The sequence below is a fragment of the Branchiostoma floridae genome, chromosome 5 (assembly GCF_000003815.2).
Source record: "Branchiostoma floridae strain S238N-H82 chromosome 5, Bfl_VNyyK, whole genome shotgun sequence".
NCBI classification, from domain to species: domain Eukaryota; kingdom Metazoa; phylum Chordata; class Leptocardii; order Amphioxiformes; family Branchiostomatidae; genus Branchiostoma; species Branchiostoma floridae.
In genome coordinates this window covers 9359808-9380460 of record NC_049983.1, presented here as the reverse complement: position 1 = coordinate 9380460, position 20653 = coordinate 9359808, and the positions used below count along the sequence as shown (strand labels likewise).

Here is a 20653-nt window from a genome sequence, read left to right as displayed (position 1 = left end):
CGTGTGTGGCGGCCACGCCCCCTTCATGTTGATATGCTAATCGACCAATTACGACTCCGTCTACAGGATATATACATACAAGAAATTCTTCTATCCAGAATAACTAAAAATTTTCCATTTATTCTACGCTAAATGAAAGATACGGACAAAAAAGTATCTTTCGAATGTACACAGTTTTGAACTTCGTAGAGCAATTACAAAGATAAGAATCTGTAGTCACAAACTAAATATAGAAGCCGGAAGATATACTAAAATTCCCCGTGACCAGAGGTTTTGTCCATTCTGCTCAAATAAGATCGAAGACGAACGTCACTTTGTTATGGATTGTTCACGATATAATGACAAACGCACAGAGCTGTTCACATTACTTTCCACTTGCTCTAAAGAATTTGCTACTCTCTGTTCGATAGATAAATTCAACTACATTCTGGGAGGCGATATCCCTCACTGTGTACAAGTAGACAGATATATCCACGATTGCCTAGACCGTAGAACCAGAAAGTAAAAACCAGGAAAGCTGCTGGACCGGACGGTATCCCGGGAAAACTCCTCAGGGAATTTGCATATGAACTGAGTGGACCACTTTCTGACGTCATCAACTCGTCTCTTCTACAGGGGAAAGTACCTGACGAGTGGAAAAGTGCGATCGTGGTGCCGGTGCCCAAAACAAAACCGCCCTCTGTCGATCAACTTCGCCCAATATCATTGACTTCCCTGTTGGCCAAAATCGCTGAAGGATTCATCACACAGTGGACTCTGTCTGACATACTACCTCAGATCGACCCCCAACAGTTTGGATGCCTGAAAGGGAGGTCGACTACGCACTGCCTGCTGGACTTAACCAACGATCTGTACAAGGCGTCAGACAAACCGGGAACCCTGTGCTCACTGGTATCTACTGACTACAGCAAAGCGTTCGATCGGGTAAGCCACACCATCGCTGTAACCCGATTGATGGAGATGGGTCTGCGTCCGTCTCTTACGTCGTGGATCATTGACTTCCTCACGGGGAGACGCCAAGTCGTCCGCTATCAAGGAACCCTCTCCGACAGTGCCACCATAACGTGCGGCCTACCCCAGGGAACTCTTCTTGGGCCTCTGATTTTTGTGGCTTACATCAACAGTGCGGCGCGTCAAATCTCAGCCAAAAGATGGAAATTTGTGGACGATTTAAACCTGTTAGAGATCAGAAACCCCACCGTAACACCTTCGTCCCTGCAAAACGACCTTTCTGACCTAGAGAAATGGTCTGGTGAAAACAGTATGGTACTACATCCTGGAAAATGCCAAGTTCTACATGTGAAGTTCAGCAAATCAGTATCCATACTGCCGCCCCTCAAAATCAACAACAACGAACTACGACAGGTTCAAACCATGAAGATTCTTGGCGTCTTAATGCAGTATAACCTGAAGTGGAATGCCCACGTGGACTACATGTACTCTAAATCCAGTCAGCGTTTGTTCTTTCTCAGAAAACTCAAACACTTCCACATCGGAATTGAAGACCTTGTGATCGTGTACACCACCTACGTCCGTCCGATCATCGAGTATGCAGCACCGGTGTGGCATCCCGGGCTGCCAACATCCCTGTCCAACAAACTCGAGAGAATCCAACGCAGAGCAGTGCGGATAATCCTGGGAGCTAACTACACCAGCTATGCTGAAGCCTGCTCACAGCTTGGCCTACCCTCACTTCACCAGAGGCGTGAGAACTTGACACTTAAGTTTGCTAAGTCCCTTCTAACATCCAGCCAGTACCGTCATCTCCTGCCACCGGACAGACAGAGTATTAGTGGCAGACAGACCCGCTCCTCAAACAACTTGGACTTGGTTCATTGTAGAACAGAGCGATATAGAAACAGCGCCGTCCCATATATGGCACGCTTGATCAACACATAGCCCATCAATGTATGATGTTGTTGTAAATAGCTCAAATTTACTTTTAACGACGGTGTTGCGTATTATTGTTTTGCATTTTAAATTGTAATAATTTGTTTACTCCGCATTTGCTTATCCTATAATAATTTTTGTGTAAAATAACATACAAAAAGACTGTCAAGCAGTGCAATTCAGCCCTTTGGGCTGCAAGACCGCTTTTAATTTGTCATTCTTGTTGAATTGAATGAATAAACCAATCTACTACTAACCAATAGTGTAAATGACATGCTAGATCCAATATGTTGATTTATTCATACCTAACTGTTATAGATATCCATATTTGTAAGTTTAGTTGTACTGTAAGTAGTTGTAATACATGTAGACCTTACGAAAGTCGCTGTACTTTTGTCGTGTCAATAAAGATTTCTTTATAATTGATTGACAGATTTTGTCTTTTGGAAAGTTGTGACTGACAACATTGCTCCTGCCAGGTTCTCTCACAGACCACCACCATGGCGGTTCCGCCGGAGGACTCTATCGCCATCGTGGGTCTGTGGTGCCGGTTCCCGCACGCAGACAGCCCGGACGACTTCTGGAGAGTCCTGGTTAACGGGGAGGACTGTATGGAGGTACGATAGCACTTTTAGTTTCTTTACCTTGCACATTCTTTCGCACACAGGTAGCTTCTTGTACCACCTTTTCTCTATTTCTAGGGGGTGGGCTCTGATTCTAATTTTGCTAATTGCAGAGCGTAGATCAAAATTATTTCCCATTATATATGCTGTTTTGCACGTCATATAAACCTCAGCTTACCGGTATCAGTACTCGGATTATGGCAGAAGGTTTGATTATACATGTCAGAAAATCTAGTACCACTACTACCAATACCACTACAATCTAACATTTCTTTTCCGTATCTGTATCGGTATAGCTATAGCCGAAGTAACCGCCCTTCGGTGCAACACACCAACTTATCTTTAAGTCGTTGTAACAATGTTGTTCTACCACTATTTATAACAGAGTTATGTTGATACAAAAGAGCACCCGCTTGTACTGAGCGCCTATCAAAATCCATCCGTAACAAGCGTAACCAATAATGAATGACTCAAGAAATATTTGTCAAACCCGTGCTGATACGACAGTTCCATCGTTACTCTGCACATGTGAGTTTCCGCATGAATATGACTTTGTTCCAAGGACCTGTTCAAAGACAAATGTGTTGTTTTCCTCCTGATCCCACCTGACAGGAGGAGCCAGTACACCTGGTACAACGGAGTCAAATGCTTTTTTTTAATCGACAAAACTTGAATAAATGCGTTTGTTTCCGGAAAGGTATTTCCTTAGCAATACGTCCGGGACAAATAAGATATCGTTCGTGTCAATTTTTCCTTCAGGAAATCCCACCTGACCGATGGAGCCAGGACGCCTGGTACAGTCCGGACAAGAACGCACCCGGGAAAATATTCGTGCAGAGGGCGGGGTTTGTCCAAGGGTATAACTTCCTTTTCTTTTTGTATTCTACAACACTGATAGTATTATATTCATTTAACACACAAATGCACCTTTGCACCCAAAATACACCATTCTCCTGTTATTGAACATGGCGGCATCAAAATATCATTCCACAGACTCAAAGATTTCGTCCCAAGGTAATCCAATTGTTTCAGTCAATGATGTCGTGGTAGGTATGGTAACCAGTTCAGAAAACAGCACAGTGACTCAAGAAAAAAATATTCATAAAAAAGCCTCGAATAAAATATTGTAATATGGTGCACGATTATTAAACACTGTTTGCTTCTCAAGATTTACTTAGCATTGATGAGTATTGGCTATTGCATTTTATCATGTGTTGTAAATTGGGGGCACAAGTACTAGTATATAATTTGATTGACGTATTTTACCTGTAACGTATGCAATATGTTCGTAATTGTACATGTCGCAGTTCAGCTTTTTGGCTGCAATGAGTTTCAATTCAATAAACCAGTCTATGTCCCAACTTACAAATATCACAACGCGTAAGTACAGTAACTTTCGTATTACATGATACATTAAGTGCATAACAGTTTTTTTTTTCTTAACTGATTCAAAACGTTCCAGATACAAGATGTTCGATCCAAGCCTGTTCGGCCTGAGGGACGAGGAGGCATCACGAATGGATCCCCAGCAGCGCTTCATGCTGGAGTGTTCGTACAAGGCGTTTGAAAATGCCGGCATCACAATGGACGAACTGCATGGCAGCGACACCGGTGTCTTCGTTGGTAAGAATAACTAAGCTACTACTAATTCATACATTGTAGCTATAGGTGGTATCTCACTGCACCATACAAAAATAGATTCTTCCGGAACACCATCTATGAAACACCATCTATGAAAATGGACTAGTATAACCCATTTTCCATTCCTAGTGCCATATACCTAATTCCAGATCAGTTGGCTATTTCGTGACACAGCAACCTAAAGTCTACATTTTAAAAACCCATGTTAAAAAAATCCAAAATTCAACAATTTTTAAGTGATGTACACCATATAATCTTTTCCAACAGGCCTGATGAACACTGAGTATCTACTGGATGGTGACATAGACCTGACACAGATGACCAACCACACGATCACGGGGACAGCTACCTCTCTGGTGGCGGCAAGGGTGGCCTACACCTTCAACCTGACCGGGCCGGCCCTCACCGTGGATACCGCCTGCTCGTCAGGACTGTACGCTGTGCATCTCGGCTGCCAAGCTATCAAGACAGGTATTTGCAATTTTGCTGACGTCAAGCTTAGCTTAGGCCACGCTGACTTAATTCTGTGGATGACATCCGGGCGCGCATTGATTTTGGCCTGTGGCCACATGTCACTAGTCTCTACTAGGCTCCCCAGATCGCTAGCCTGGAATCCAGCCGTGTTGTGCTTTGGTCGCTCCCCTATGATACTGCTTCCTCCTTCAGGGGAGCGACCAAAGCACAATACGGCTGAATGCCAGGCTACCAGATCGCTGGAAAAATAGTAGAAATTGACCAAATTGACAAAAAACACACCGGAGGAGTTGGTTGGCCGAGGAGTACAGTTTGCGACCTAAGGGGCCTGGTAGAGGCTAGGATGTCACCCCACCTTATTCCTGGTCATTCAGATTTTTATGCCTGCCGTAGGACCTGCTCTCCAGGGTAGAGGGCGCATAGACAGGACATGGGTCTACTGCGCTCTTGTTTCCTCTTTAAACAAGAATGACAATATAAACTTGCGACGATTGTTTCTTACAGTCTTACTGAAGGTGAACATAAGACAAACTAAGCCTGGCAAAGAATGGTCTGAATATTTAGTTCTGAGGTTTAGCAGCACTTTTTATCAAAATAGAGTGTGTACACTCTTTGCCGTTCTACCCCTTTATATACACACAAATCATTTCAGGCGACTGCTCCATGGCTGTCTGTGGGGGTGTGAGCTTCATTCTCCGGCCGAACATGTTCGTGTCGCTGTGCCGAGCGGGCATGGCCTCTCCCGAAGGACGGTGCAAACCCTTCTCGGCTGCAGCTGACGGCTACGCCCGCGGGGAGGGATGTGGTGTCGTCATACTTAAAAAGCTTAGCAAGGTAAGCAACACTATTTGTATAGTTGGTTTGGCCCCCACCCATGTAAGATGTGGTATGGTCCACTAGTGGTTTAAGGTCCCCTCTCACTAGACTCGCGTCACGCTTGCGTCGCTTCGGGGTTCGACAACGCAGACGTGACCCCGGGGCACCTAGAGGTGACGGAAGCGAACCTATAGAGGTGACACAAGCGAACCTAGAGGTGACACAAGCAAGCGCGACGTTTTTTTGGAAGTTAAAAAATAGCGCAAGTGGCAAGATGGCGTGTAAATTTGTAATTCAAATCTAACATCGTGGTGTTTTCCACATTTAGTACCCTGCAATGAGATGCATAGAATAAACTTAAGAATAAATTGTCAGTTTTTATGTGTTCAATAATGACGCAGTAGTTCTGAATATAGATTTTTCTGGGTAACTGGCCAATATGTCCCCTTACGCATGCCCCTTCATACATTTAGAATGAAAATGACAAAGAGGCTGTATCCAAACATCCTATTCGACATTTTCTATTCTGGACTCAGCTCAAAGCATTTACCGTTTTTCCTGTTAACGTAATGGAGCCCAAAATACAATACTTTATGAAACAGGTTGAAATAAGTTTATGGCACAAAAAAGGTAATAGATACAATATGAGATAAAGTTTTGGGTAAGGCTACTTGGTAGGTACATTGGTATAGTACTATCTACACATATGATCTGCATACCCCCCCCCCCCCTCAAAGAGAAAATGTAGGTGCATGGCAAAGTTTGCGTCAAAGAACGAAAATGTAAATACCAGAACAAGAAGCACTCAGAAGCAAAACAGTTGCGGTAGCTACATAGTGTGAGTTAGAGTGCAGAGTCATCGCATATGATTGAAACCCAAGAACAGTTCCTCAATCGAATAAAAGGAAAGCTCCTTCCGTTATGTGCATTCTGTAGGCATTAGAAAACAACGACCACATTTGGGGCGTCATTCATACGGCAGTGAACCAGGACGGTCGCACCACCATCCCCATCACTGCCCCATCACAGTCACAGCAAGAGAAATTACTCCGCAGCATCTTAGAACGCTACAGGTTCGACCCCGACCACATTGACTACATCGAAGCTCATGGAACAGGCACACCAGTCGGGGATCCAGTGGAGGCAAACAGTCTGGGCAACGTCATAGGCAAGTCAAGAAAGGCTGACGACGACCCCGTACTTCTAGGCTCTGTCAAAGGCAATATCGGCCATCTGGAGTCCGCCGCAGGGCTGGCCGGTCTCATCAAGGTTCTACTGATGATGAAGTACAAACAAATCGTGCCAAACGTGCACTTCGACAGACCTAACCCAAACATAGACTTTGATCACCTACGACTGTACGTGCCGACTGAGGTACTGGATTGGACACTGCGGGGAAAGGACAGGAGATTGGCTTGCGTGAACTCCTTTGGGTTTGGAGGATCAAATTCTCACGCACTCGTTGAACAGTTCCCCCAAGACAATGACGAGTCTCCAGAACACGTCAACAAAGAGCAGGGAAAGGCGTACGTGGTGGTCGTGTCTGCAAGGAAAAGGGAATCTTTGAAGCTGTCGGTTGAGGACCTGATCGAACATCTGGAGCAAAACCCGGACATCTCGCTTGAAAGGCTGGCTTACACGTCAACTGTGAGGAGAACACATCACAATTTCAGGTTAGCAGTGTCAGGTAGCACTGTTGATGGCATAAAACAATCTTTAGAGAATGCTCTTTCCGGCATAGAAGGAGCAGTGCGCACAAGGACAATCAGACGGAAGACCGGTCGTGGGGATGACGTCGGGCCTGACAAACGTGTTATTTTTGTTTTCGGAGGACAAGGAACGTTGTGGGAGGGCGTATGTCTGGACCTGATTGACAAAGAACCTGTATTCTGGAGAAAGTTGACTGAAGTCGATGACTTGCTTTGTCAACACGTGGAGTGGTCTCTACTTGATAAGCTGTCAGATAAAGAGGACTTCCATGTCCCGATTGTAGCACAATCCATCATTTTTGCTACACAAGTCTCGCTGTTCGCCCTTTGGCAGTCGTGGGGCATCACACCAGATGCCATTCTCGGCCATTCAGTGGGCGAAGTGGCTGCAGCGCATTGTTCAGGCACCCTGTCACTACCGGAGGCCGTACGTGTCATCTACCACAGGGGACGTCTACAAAATGAAGTCACCGGCGGGAAGATGTTGGTTGTCGGGAATCTCCCGGTAGAGAAGGTGCTGGACATGTGCAGTAAAGTCTCGGGTAAAGTTGGCTTGGCTGCCGAAAACAGCGCTACCTCCTGCACGGTGTCGGGCGATGATGCTGCAATCGATGAGCTGCATGCCGTTCTGAAGGCGATGAACGAGAACGATTTAGCCGGCCAACTGTTTTTGAGAGAGCTGGATGTGAAAGCGGCCTACCATAGTCACCAGATGGAGCCCATCCGAGAGGTACTAGAATCGATGCTGAGAGATCTACAAGGCCAGCCGCCTACTGTGGAACTGTACTCAACTGTTACAGGGAAGAGAGCTACAGAGGACGAATTTGTTACCGGAGAATACTGGGGGAGAAATGTTAGGCAACCGGTGATGTTCAGTACCGCAATGTCAGAAGCCCTACATCGTGGAAAACAAAACATCGTTATGGAGGTCGGACCAAAAGCTGCTCTGCGAAGCAACATCAAACAAATTGCATCTGAGGTGATTTTGATCTACGTGGCGTCCATCAAGCCAAACCAAGAGCATGCATCTATCCTACATAGTCTTTGCGATTTGTATCAAGCGGGTTTAATGCCGACCTGGGACGCTTTCTTCGTTGAAGGAATGCACACTCCAATAGACGTACCACGCTACCAGTTTGCTCGAAAACCACTGTGGTTCGAAACTGAAAAAGCTGTAGCTCGACGCCAAGGCCGTGACCTCAGTAGCGGATTCACTCACCCGTTCTTGTCACATGTGTCGGCAACTCCCCCACTGTACAAGTGCTCCATAAGCAAGCAGACGACCCCTTACGTGTATGATCACGTGTTGGACGACACTGTTGTTGTTCCCGGTGCCCACTACTTTGAACTGGGACTAGCAGCGTGCATAGAAGTCATAACACCGCGACAACCAGTGTCCAACTGCAGGACAAGTGTGGAGTTCCTTACACCAGTTACCGTGAGTCAGGGGGGAGAGGTTGATATCAATGTGAGCCTCCAACACGACGAAGCTTTACAACTGGTCCATTTCGAAGAGCGGACAGAGCGAGCGCTGCATGCGAGAGGGACTGTCACCTATGGGCCAGACAAGCAACAGACCATTGAGAACTTGGACGTAGATGATATCCGCTATCGCTGCAATGATACTGTAAGCCACGATGATCTGTACAACAAGATAGAAACGACAGGTTTCTACTACGGACCTACGCTCAGCCGACTGCGGGAATGTCGCTATGGAGACGGACCTGGTGGAAAGGAGGCCATTGCCTTCATCGATGTCCACGACTTGGTGGCACAGGAGATGCACAGCTGTTGTATCCACCCTGCTATACACGACTGCTTGCTGCAGGCACACTTTCTACTAGGACTGGACATCTTACAACAGTCAGCAGGTCGTCGAGTGAGCTTTCTCCCAGTTTCTATTGAAAGTGTTGTAGTCGTGAAACCTCCCGAACAACAGATGTGGGTGTATGTGAAACAAAGCAGAAGAACCGCAGGGACCATGACATCGAATGGAGTCATAGTTGGAACCAATGGTCAGATTATACTTGAGCTGAGGGGACTGACCATCAGGTTTTGGAAAGAAGGAAGCCCAAGTAACTTTGCGGACATGTTCTACACCACAAGTTGGACAGGTTATTCGTCTGACTGGAAGGGGAAGATTGGGCCTGAGCTGATCAACAAAACGTGTCACCTCAGGTGTCTCGTTCTTGAAGATGAATGTGGGATCATGGATCACATCAAGCCGCTGGTCAGCTCCGAATCTGTCTTCATCCCTCTCCAGGACATCGAGAGCATAGATTACAAGAATGACGAACAGGCACTGCAGAAGATGCTTCAAGTCAATAATGTCAATCTAGCAGACGTTGATCTTGTTCTTCATTGCTGCGGTATTAGTTTACTAGAAGCAGAGACGACGGACACGGAATCTTTGGACGCCCGAATCCAACTCGCCTGTGCAAGTCTAAGGCAGCTGATCAAGATGGCTGTAGCCAGTGGGCAGACAATCCCTCTGAAAGTCGTGACGCGCAATGTCCAGTTCTCGATGTGGCAGGAAATGCCATCGACTCTCTTGGAAGACCAGAGCTCCGTCAGTCTGATAGACTTAGCGGGGACACCTCTATGGGGCCTGGTTCGCTGTGCTATCAGAGAGGCTGCCTACCCATCCTTACAGCTAGTCGAGTTGTCGAGAGGAGATCACTGGGAGACCCATACGCTTCTGCATGAACTAGTCACTGGAGAACTGAATAGTTACACCGAAATCATGTTTGTGCGAAGTAAGAAATACTTCTTGGAGATTCAGTCATCTACACTGCATGCTGAAAGCGCAGTGTATCGCACAAATCGTGGCGAAAGTGGTTGCAGACTGAAGATTCAAACAGCCGACACTATGGAGCCCTTGAGAATCCATGCCGTTTACGAAGGTAATGTTGAAGCAACGCCTACCGGTGCTGAAGATAGTGTCATTGTAAACGTTCAACAGTTCCATGTGCATCCGGGGAGCTTGTATCCAGTAACGCGGGAATCAGAAGATGGAACGGTGGTGCACTGGTCAGCTTCCAGCAACCAGAACTGGGACCTACTTGGTCTGGACTTTGTGGGAACAGTAACCAAGGTGCCTGAGAAGTGCAAACTTCACGTTGGAGATTTTGTTGTGGGCATCTACCCTGCTGTGGCCTCTTCCGTCGTCTCACTCCCTGCCCCAGTAGTCCACAAGTTGGCAGACCTACCATGTTTGTGTGAAACGCCTTGTCTGTCGTATTTTGTATTGGCATGGGAGATCTTGGTGAACCAACTACACATCAAGCCCAAGCAGCGGATTGTGGTGATAGATGAGCATGCAGAATCAGCCATGATCGAGACGAGAGTGATTGCAGCCGTAGCCAACGCATTACGATCAACCTGTCAAATCATGACATGTGCACATGGCCACACAGGAATCCCGGAGAAAGAGTACGATGTTGCAATCGTCGTCAGAAGACGGAAGCGGCTGAGGTCTCAGCTGTCGGATGTGATTGCAACCAACGGTCGTGTGGTGTACATTTGTGGGCAGATGTCGGATCAAGAACGCAGCAGAACGTCTCCCATGTGGATCAGATCAGACGTGACGATCCTGCAGGTTAGCACATGTACCGTGTTTCAAGAGACGAACCTGAAGGTCATAATGCCAAAGGTGTTCAAGTGGCTCTCTCACAGCCTACCTCAGCATGCTATGATTCAGATACCAGTCACCAACAGTCACCTCTCATCTTCCCTTTTGCACAAAAAGGAGACCGAGAATGATCGATCTGTCGCTGGTGAGTCCCTCCGTGTCCTACGTCTTGATGGACAAGAGCTTCCTGTGATCTGCACCAGGCAGACACTTTTCCGGAAAGATGCGTCCTACATCGTAGTCGGTGGGCTCACCGGTTTGGGATTCCTCACCGTCAGATTCCTTGCGGAGAGAGGTGCCGGCCACATAGCGATCATGTCCAGGAGTCAGCCCAAACAGGACGTCGTTGCAGAGCTGAAGACATTGGAAGAAACATTCGGAGCAAGAATCATATATCTGCAGGCCGATGTCTCGTCTTACGACAGCGTCAACTCTGCACTTGAAGAACTTCATATCTCATTTCCCAGGATTCCACTGAAGGGTGTGTTTCACAGTGCTGTCGTCATCAGTGACGGAGTTCTGATCAATCAAGACCACGTGCAGTTCCAGAGGGGCATGGGTGCAAAAGTCTCAGGGACCTGGAACTTACATCTTGCGACACGACATCTAAACCTGGACTATTTTGTCGGCTTCTCTTCTGTTTCCTCCGTTCTGGGTAATGGCGGACAGACAAGCTACGGGGCTGCAAACTCTGTCCTAGATGGCATAGTGCATCTTCGTCGCCAGCTGGGGCTAAGCGGTCAGGTCATCAACTGGGGTGCTTTGCAGCTCGGCCTGTTGGAAAGAGACAGAAAAGTTGCGAAGTTTCTGGAGCAGATAGGAATTCTTCCAATCGACAAGGACTGCATCTGTGAGAGCTTGGAGACTTGCCTCATCGCCAATCCTTCACAGATTACAGTGGTAAATCTCGACCGACCAAAGTTCAGGCAGTTTTTGCAGGAGCTGCCCGACTTCAAGAGGCTAGAGGTGGTTCTAGGAGGTCCCGCGGAGTCAAGCCCAGACGACACTGCCGTGGTGACGAGTGTTACTGTCGGCAACTTGAGTAAGATGGATAAACGAGCTCAGCAAAAGTCACTTGGGGACTTCACGCGTCTCCTCTTTGTCAAACTGTTGAGCGCAGAGGACGAGACGGTAAACATGTACACATCAATTGTTAATTTGGGAATGGACTCCCAACTAGCACTAAACGCCCAAAGCATATTCAGGAAACAGCTTAATGTAGACGTGCCAGTTGTCGCCTTACTGAGTCAAGAGTCAACGGTTCAGTCGATCAGCGACTTAGTCTACGACCAGCTCAAGAAGACATTGCCAGAGAGTGGTCCCATTGCACCGCCAAGACGAAAAAGAAACGGACCGAAGACATTTCGATCAAAGCGGTTGATCTCATTTAAAGACGAGGATGGGCTTGAGGAAATACTTCCGATGGACGATGTCTTGAAATCTGTTGGTCGTCTCGATAAACTCTTTGAGAGGCAAGTCTCCAGGACGCCATCACACACGGCTATCATTACAAGCAACAACAATGTCAGCTATGGTCAGCTGAACCAATCAGTTCAACATTTGACCAGCGCACTTGTAGAATTGAAACGCCAGGGTGGAAACGTACAAGTGACAAAAACGGCAGGTATTAGTACAACGTCTATGTCGGTTGTGTCAATGACCCTGATGGCAGCTATGCGGTTCAAGTCCGCCCTGAAAGGCAAACACGAGAACGTCGGTGTCTGTCTGTCCTCTTCTGAAGAGGTACCCTGCGTCATTCTTGCAATCTGGAAAGCCGGCTTGACGTTCGTTCCTATTTGCCTTCATGATGAAGCTGAACAACTTCAGCAGCTTGTCCGAAACTGTGACATACAAGTCATCGTTGTGGATCTAGACACAAGGTCCGATCTACTAACAAAGCTTGGGTCCTTCAGCGGTCACATTGTCACTGTACCTTTGGAACAAACCGGTAGAGACGAGAACGAATCCACGAACCTGCCACTGATGCCAGCGCGGAAAGCGTTTGTTATGACAGACACCCACTCCAACAAGCAAGGCATTGTGTCAGGCAACCATGTCGGCTTGCTCAACCGTCTGACATGGATGTGGGACGCTCTACCTGTCCGAGCAAATGACGTTGGGTGCCTCATATCGCCAATCATGTCCGTAGAAGCTTTGTACGAAATGTTCCTGCCCCTTCTTGTTGGTTCTCCACTGCTCATCCTTCCCGAGTCGACAGTGAATGACCCAGAGAAGCTACTGGTCGCACTGGAGGAGCACCGAGTCACCAGTGTAGGGGCAATACGCAGTGAAGTGTGGGAAGGTATCTTGCAGAAGTTGCAGTCTCAGTCTGGTCACGAGCTTCACCTGGCTCATCTTTTTCAACCAGTACCAGGGGTTGACGACAGCCTAGCCTCGCGCCTACAAATGGTTCTACCTGACACCCAACTGACCCTGATGCTTAGTAGCCCACATGCATACTCGGCTGTGTTGTACACACAATACCGGCAAGTGAATCAGCCAAACGGTGACAGTATTCCAAGTCTAGGTCTTGTTCACAAGACAACAGCGCACATATTGGACGGGCAAGGGAGGTGCCTTGGATCCAACCAAGTAGGTGAACTGTTCATCTCTGCACCGGGTCTGCTGAACACAGATAAAGTAGTGACGGGTCAGGATGGAGGGCCGAGGACTGGTGAAGATGTGGTCGGGACAGGGCTTCAGGCGTGGTGGAGAGAGGACGGGACTATCCAGCTACTGGGACAGTCAGAACTTACCAACGGGACGGTTGTGAACGATGAGGCGCGGATTGACAGACTGGAGTCCGCCATTCACAGAGACTACGAGCGGTACATACACGAAATGAAAAGAGGTATAGTCAATCATGGACAATTTTCAGTATTATAAAATAAAATGCAGTATCATATCGTAAGTCCATCTTACAAAAACATGTTAGTCTTGAAACACTTTAGAAATTGCAATACTTTGTATTACTGTGCATACGCGTCAATACGTACTGTCCTGAATACATACGTATGCATTTTTATTGTCTTTTACTGTTACAGTTGGGATATGGTCCCTACTTTAAAACCATTGCTATATTCATTCAATTCCTCAGGGACGTCATTCATAAAGAAAACAGCGAGGAATGACGAACACAGGCGGGTGGTGCGCCTACAGCTTGATCCCTCCAACCCGACACGTGCCGCCATTTCCTGGGGACCCTCCCGGCAGCTGCAGACGGGATCGCTGCCTGTTCGGGATATCACCGGGATCCACACAGGTAAGGGATGATTTGGTCATCCTTCGCACACGCAATATTCGCACACCAGGCCGCAGCTAAAGCTAAAGCCTGGGGCACAACCCGCCGGTACGTGCAATTTGTCCGTACGTTTTTTATGGAGGCCACGTCCGCCACGTATTCCTGAAAACGTGGGGAACGACTGGCAAGAGCAGGGCGGGAGTACGTCAACGCACGTCACACGCGCGGTTGCGCAAAGTGTAAGTACGTGGTCTGCACGCCACGCCTGGCTTAGAGCGGTTGCGTTCATCGTTCGTTGCGCAAGTGGTAGGGGAGTTGCACGTGCTTACAACGTACGGTCTCTGTGCGGTTGCCACGTTTGTATTGCGTCGGCATTCACAGGTGAACAAGTGAAGCGCGGAGTAAGCACGGAACACGCAATCACCACGTGCGCAGCACGCACGTCCTACGTGCGCCGTCCGTACAACAATTGACTGTGAGAAAACTCACTGAGCCAGTGCGTTGTGCGCTCATTGGCTGTACAGGGCTGGTACGTCGCCCGTACTGGCACGTACGGAGGCGAATCCGCAGCCCGAACGCAGAGAAAGTTCTGCATGCACTTAATTTTCTACGGCGTGTCTGCGTGCTCCCAAATTCGTCGAATTCCCTACGTGCTCGTACGGAGACGGTACTTACCACTTACGGATACACGTTTTGGCACGTAGACAGCACGTATTTGCACGTACGGCGGGTTGTGCCCCTAGCTTAAGGGCACAACCCGCAGTACGTGTTTTTTGTCCGTACGTTTTCTTGGGAGGCCACGTCCGCCACGTTTATACGTGGGGAACGACTGGCAAGAGCAGGGAGGGAGTAAGTCAACGCACGTCACTCGTACGGTTGCTTAAGGTTATAAGTATGTGGTCTGCATGCTGTGAGCGGTTGCGTGCATCATTAGTTGCGCAAGTGGTGAGTTATACGTGCTTACAACGTACAAACTCTGTGCGATTGCCACGTTACCATATGCAGGCCGTACTTACACGTGCTGCGTACGTACGGTTTCCTAACCCGCGAGGGAACCAGCGCGTCGCCCATCCGGTCTCGTATGGGAGGTGAATCCGTATCCCGAACGTAGAGAAAGCTCTGCATGCACTATAAGTGCTACGGCGTGTCGGCGTGCTCCCAAAGGATTTCATACGAATTCGGTAATTACCTCTTACAGATCCCAAAAGATTGCCCGCGTTTTGGCACGTATACAGCACGCAGTTGCACGTACGGCGAGTTGTGCCTTTAGCTTAAGGTATGATACAACTATCTGTGTGCCTGGTGCGCATGGGTGAGGATGTGTTCACGCGTCATCTACATATGTGACAGTACCTTGAAATCTATATATCCTTATTCCAGATCGCTGTTGATTGAAGCTATGTTTTTTTTTTTGGGGGGGGGGGGGGTATCTTGTTAGACAAACCTTACTAATGGTACGCATTTTCCACCACAGCGGACTCCACCTTGGTCGTTGCCACCGCCAAGAGAACGTACTACTTTAAGACTACCGATGCGAAGAAGTTAGAGCCATGGACGGACGGGCTGCAGCATCTCCAAGCGACATTGCAATGATGGTAGACACTGATTACATACAATCACTTAAACAAAACATTCATGAATGTGTTTTGTCTTATATATGCATTCACATATGATAAGAAAGCTTTCTTTCATTCTAGGAATATCCGGTTACCTCTGTGAAAATGGAAGCATATTGTTTACTCAAGAAGCTCTATCTCCCTTTTTTGGTGGCAGATAAATCTTAATGTCAGATAAATGTGCTATGGAGTTGGGCCTTTAGCAGCTTGTTTTGGAACACCAGAGGCGTCTTTTTCAAAATGTTTGAAACAGGATAACTAAGGAAATAGGGGACTTATAGAAGCGGACTAGGTAGGCAGGTACTGTAGGTAGGTAAGGAAATGAACGACGGGTTTTCATGGATTATGGCAGGCAGGTAGCTTAGGAAAAATGTACACAATAAAAGGCAGGTATATTGGACAGAGAGATGTACGCGATTAGATGTACATTGATCATGCAAATGAGTGTCTAATTTGTATTGTTAGCGAGTTCGAGGAAATTCTGTAATTCCTGTATATGTCGTGTCTAAGACTTGATTATTTATCACATTTATTTAGCCCTGAATAGTATTTTAGGACAGAAAACGTGATAGTTGGAAAATGTATAAGAAGACGTATATGCCAATATGTCATCATTACTATCTATCGATTATTGGGTTAGCTACATGGAACAATGGACAATGTCAATAACATACCCGTAATGATTAATTATATTGATGCTTTGTGCATATATGCATGCAGTTAGATATGTCAGTTATTATTGTTTACGGTTGTCAATCTTCTTGGTGTACATGGTTGAAAATGAAAGCAAATGATCACAATAAAGATTCATTGGGTGTTTTCTTTGTTCGTGTACATAAATTCAATTGTATCATCAATATATCTGAAAATGAACTTCTATCGTAACCGCTATCAACATATCTCTGTTACAGTGCAGTTGTTTTCTAATCCTAGACCATGTTTCATTGTAATGTTCAAGCATTTCATGACCCAGTGTAGTAAGTTGACAAAAGCACTACTAGCTATTTTGCAGCATCTGTAAATATCATAAAGTAGCAACAAGCAGCAACACAGAGATAATGCTATTTCTTCTGTAACATTTTGTAAGATTTTGAATGCATATTTCTTCACGTATCGGATCGCCCTTGTAAGACAAACAACATATAGAGAGACAAACAGGTAGAATAGATAAATAGGTAGCTATCAAATGAAAGTCCTAAAAGACGTCATGAAATTAATGTTCACTATATATATTCACCCCTCGATTTCTGAAGTTACGCAGCGTGCAATACTTGGATACTTGGACCACCAAGGAAGACTGAATGCTGAATCCGGGTCATACCAAAGACTCTTTAAAGAGAAAGAATATGCAAGGTAAACACACTACATTATCATCGAACTAGCCCACAGGTGTAGTGACTTATGTGTGGCCCCAGGGCTATGAAACGGGGATGGGCGCCGGGCCCGAACATCACAATGATGTATGGACAACTTTAGCTTAGCTTTAGCTTATTCTCTAATTTACTACGGAGACACAGGATTCATGAACTCTCTGCAGAAGCAGTATTTCCTCAGACGAGGAAATTTGTCCTGGATGCAGCTGGGATGGTTCCCGTACACGTTGATGCGGCTGATGTCTGCGGTTATCTCAGTTTTCTCACTAGACAGCCATTTCCTTACTGACACCTCATATGCTCCACCATTCGGTCCAGTTTCCAGCGTAATTCGAAAATCCAGGAAAGGGACATCAAGATTTCGACCATTATCAAACAGGGCATTTCGAGACCGTGGGTCACTGCCACCAAATTGTAGCAGTTTGCTGTTGGGTTTGATAAGTTCTGCGTGAGTTATATTCTTCAGGAACAACTCAGCACAAAGGCTTCGGTGCATTGCTGTTAAACGATTCATGTGGGAGACTGCGAAACCTGCTGCTTCTTGAACTAGTACGTTCTGTATGTTGACTGTTACGGACTGCAGACAGGTACACCAGTGATCGGCAATGGAGGCGTCCTCGCATGTTCGGTTCAGCGGGATCTCCTGGAAGAGGCTGAGGCCGTGTCCCTGGAAACCCGAGGGGTCGCCGGGATAGTCCAGCACGTGCTGCAGCGTCTTGTGGAAGTCGAACGCTGTCGTCAGACGTTCTTCGTTTTTCTTGAGGTTCCGAACGATTTCAGGATGACTCTTCTTCATCCAAGGAGGAACAGCGATTCCAAAGAACGGTAGCCTCTCCTCCAGTCGACCTTGAAGTAGCTTCCTAAGACCACCGTAGCGGGCTCCATGGTCGGCAAAAAGAATAAAAATGGTGTTGTTGAGGTAGCCTTTGTCCTTCCAGGATTTTATGAGTGTCAGAATGTCTTCGTCGGCAACTTGCACCATGTTTATACTGTCGTGACTGAGTTCAGTGTGAAACGCAATGGCAAACTTGGGTACGTCATGATATGCTTCCACAAAATCGCGGGCATACTTCAGGGTGTAGTGATGCTTAGGGGTTGCTCCGAAACAGAACCACTCTTCAAACTCTGGGAGGCCTTCTTGGGCCACCCAGAAAGGCCTCATGTAGTAATCAGTTGGTCGATTTTCAAAGCCTTGTAGACGAAATTGGAACGTCCCAGTGCCCGCTTCGTCTTCCGCGTTCATGGTCGTGTAACCCATCGTTCTGAACTTATTCCATACTAACGGAAATGCGTCGCAGGTTGTTGAATTTTCCATTCCCCTTTTCGCGTTGGGCAGCTCTTCCTCGTGAAACCCTGACAACATGCCGATGAACTGAGCCGTGGTGCCGTCACCAATCACGTGATAACCCTTCAGAACGTGACCCTCCAGAGTCTCTGTGAAGTACTTGAAAGTTTTGGGCAGTTTTCGCATGAAGTTCATCCGTGAGGTCGAGTCTACTCCGACCATGAGCACGTTCATACCATGTCCAAGGGCCGTCTTCATTCGGCCTTCCTTCTCTATTTCCGCCTTTTTGTCTTTGACCAGAGATTCGTTCCTTACTACCTGTACAAACATGTTATTGTGTTCTCTGATAACTTTAGAAGATGCTTGTTGTGTTTGGTTAAAGACAGCCTCTTCCAAGAAACAGGTGACCTTACTAAATTCGTCTTTGAACGGAAATTGTAAAGTTTCGTCGTTGGATACAAATACTTTTGTATGCAAAGTAGTATAGAGGCTATGGAAATCATCAAATCTCGTAATCTTACTGTACGTGCAGTTGAGTAATTTCTGTGTCGGTAAGATGGCGCTGGAGTTTAGTTTGACTACATCCCAAGGAAATATATCCGTCCGCGAGTTCCCGTCTAGATATGTCAAGTAGTTGATAGAGGCATGCCCGCAGTTCAAGTTTGTTATTGTTTCAAAAAGGTGGTTGAATTCTGAGCTCTCCATCTGTAAGTCCGGATATTTGCATAACGGCTGCTCTCGGCTGTAACTTTGAGTTACGTCATCGCTGTGGCCTCCACTTTTCTGTGAACTATTACGCCTCATCGCTGTTGACCAACTAGAGAGAGATCTCCCGTTCACAACTTCAGAATGAACTTCGAAAACCTTTTGGTTATTTGCAGGTATTTCATGAAATTCTTTGCTGCTGACCTGGGCCTCGGTAGTGGCTGCTTCGTTAAGAGGATCCTTGTTGACGTTACGTGAAATCAGTGTTGGTGTTTGAACAGGTTTTCCCTCTTGGATGACCTCGAGCTCCGTGTGCATTGCGATCTCTTCGATCTTGAGTACTTCTGTGTGGCGATCGATTGCCTCTGTGGATGTTGTTGACACGGTGTTTTGTAAACGTACGTTTAAACTATTTTCTTTGGCACGTTCCTCAGTTCCTGCTGAAGCTTTGCCAATCTCATTTGTTGTGAGGTAAGGCGCTTTGCTGGGACCGGGAGAGGTGTCTTTTCGTACAGTCATCCTCACAGCTTGGTCCATTCCGCCGGCAATGTGATTCGTGTCCAACTCATCATCTTTTCTATCCGTGCCGGCTCGGGGATTCCTCACCACAAGGATGTAGAAGGACGATAGAAGGAACCCGACAGCCAAGACCAGGCAAAAAGAGCCTCGAGTGCGCCTTAAGATCCTCATAACGTGTTAAGATTTCAACGTCTTCAACCTGTAGGATACGAAATAGAGGAGGGCTTTGTAAAAGAAACGTCCACAAACTGGTGCCTCAAAATCAAGAAGGGCAAGATGTACGTCGCATGTTTAAGGGGTTTTAGTTACCCTTGCGTTGCTAAATACGTATATACCATGCATATGCTAGTAATAAGGCATAGGAAAAATATTGTTTCCTGTTTCATTTTTGAAATAAATAGGGTCGGTAGGTAGGGCTTATCTTTTTTTTTAATTTTACCTTTTTTTCTTGTAATTTTTCTAGGCTGGCCAAAACTCAAGTGAGACATATTACAATACAGTTGTACAAAGTAAACTGAAATGCATGAGGACACCTATCTTTCAATGTCAAACTTTGATTTTGTGCATAATAGATGCATTTAGCCTTCATTTGATAGGAAAAGTAGTGTTTTTACTTCAATAGGAAGTAGCCTGAATAAATTCTAACGGGAAGCTATGTGACTATACTGCCCACTCAAAAAACTCTAGGGTCGGCAGGTTTTTCTAGGGTAGGTAGGGAAACCGGAAACACAACATTTTTCCTAGGGCCTAATGGCTATCGGATAGTATAAACGGAAAAAAATTACCTATTGCTTTCACGCTTATACGGGATCTGTGTGCTGGAGCATCGCTACGTTCAGATACCTGTAACCATTGTCAGAATCACAGCGAGTGATATGACCAGTTACGTGGCATTCTAGCCTTCAGATCCCAGAATGACCAAAAAAGCCTGGTTTGAATAGGGTTAAGTCTTAACTAAACTTCCTTAAGAAAATCCATTGGTTGCTTTCTCGAGTGGCTGTATTGATCGCGCGAGCCCCCTTGCCAGCGCCGGTAGGAAGGTGCTGTGTACATAAGAAGCTTAAGGGAAACAGGATGCACGGGTGCTCCACCTGGCACACTCCCCGTCCAGATCCGTACTACTAACATTT

At 46.6% G+C, this 20653-nt stretch overlaps 3 protein-coding genes across 3 annotated transcripts; 2 read left to right on the top strand and 1 right to left on the bottom strand.

Moving 5' to 3' along the window:
- Window positions 1-960: 960 nt before the first annotated feature.
- Window positions 961-12678, top strand: LOC118416142 (phthiocerol synthesis polyketide synthase type I PpsC-like). Its single transcript, XM_035821219.1, has 8 exons — window positions 961-1830; window positions 2370-2507; window positions 3273-3370; window positions 3976-4136; window positions 4422-4625; window positions 5281-5462; window positions 6381-12617; window positions 12658-12678. Exons 1-8 carry the CDS (start codon window positions 961-963, stop codon window positions 12676-12678), a joined length of 7911 nt encoding a protein of 2636 aa, XP_035677112.1.
- A 41-nt stretch (window positions 12679-12719) lies between these two features.
- LOC118416496 lies at window positions 12720-16144 on the top strand. The gene is made up of 3 exons (XM_035821617.1): window positions 12720-13635; window positions 13882-14046; window positions 15500-16144. Exons 1-3 carry the CDS (start codon window positions 12768-12770, stop codon window positions 15616-15618), a joined length of 1152 nt encoding a protein of 383 aa, XP_035677510.1. The 5' UTR covers window positions 12720-12767; the 3' UTR covers window positions 15619-16144.
- Window positions 16145-17144: 1000 nt separating this feature from the next.
- LOC118416141 lies at window positions 17145-20422 on the bottom strand. Its single transcript, XM_035821218.1, has 2 exons — window positions 20309-20422; window positions 17145-19722 (listed from the first exon to the last, which is right to left on the bottom strand). The coding sequence occupies exon 2, from the start codon at window positions 19692-19694 to the stop codon at window positions 17145-17147; it is 2550 nt and encodes an 849-aa protein (XP_035677111.1). The 5' UTR covers window positions 19695-19722; window positions 20309-20422.
- Window positions 20423-20653: the final 231 nt, after the last annotated feature.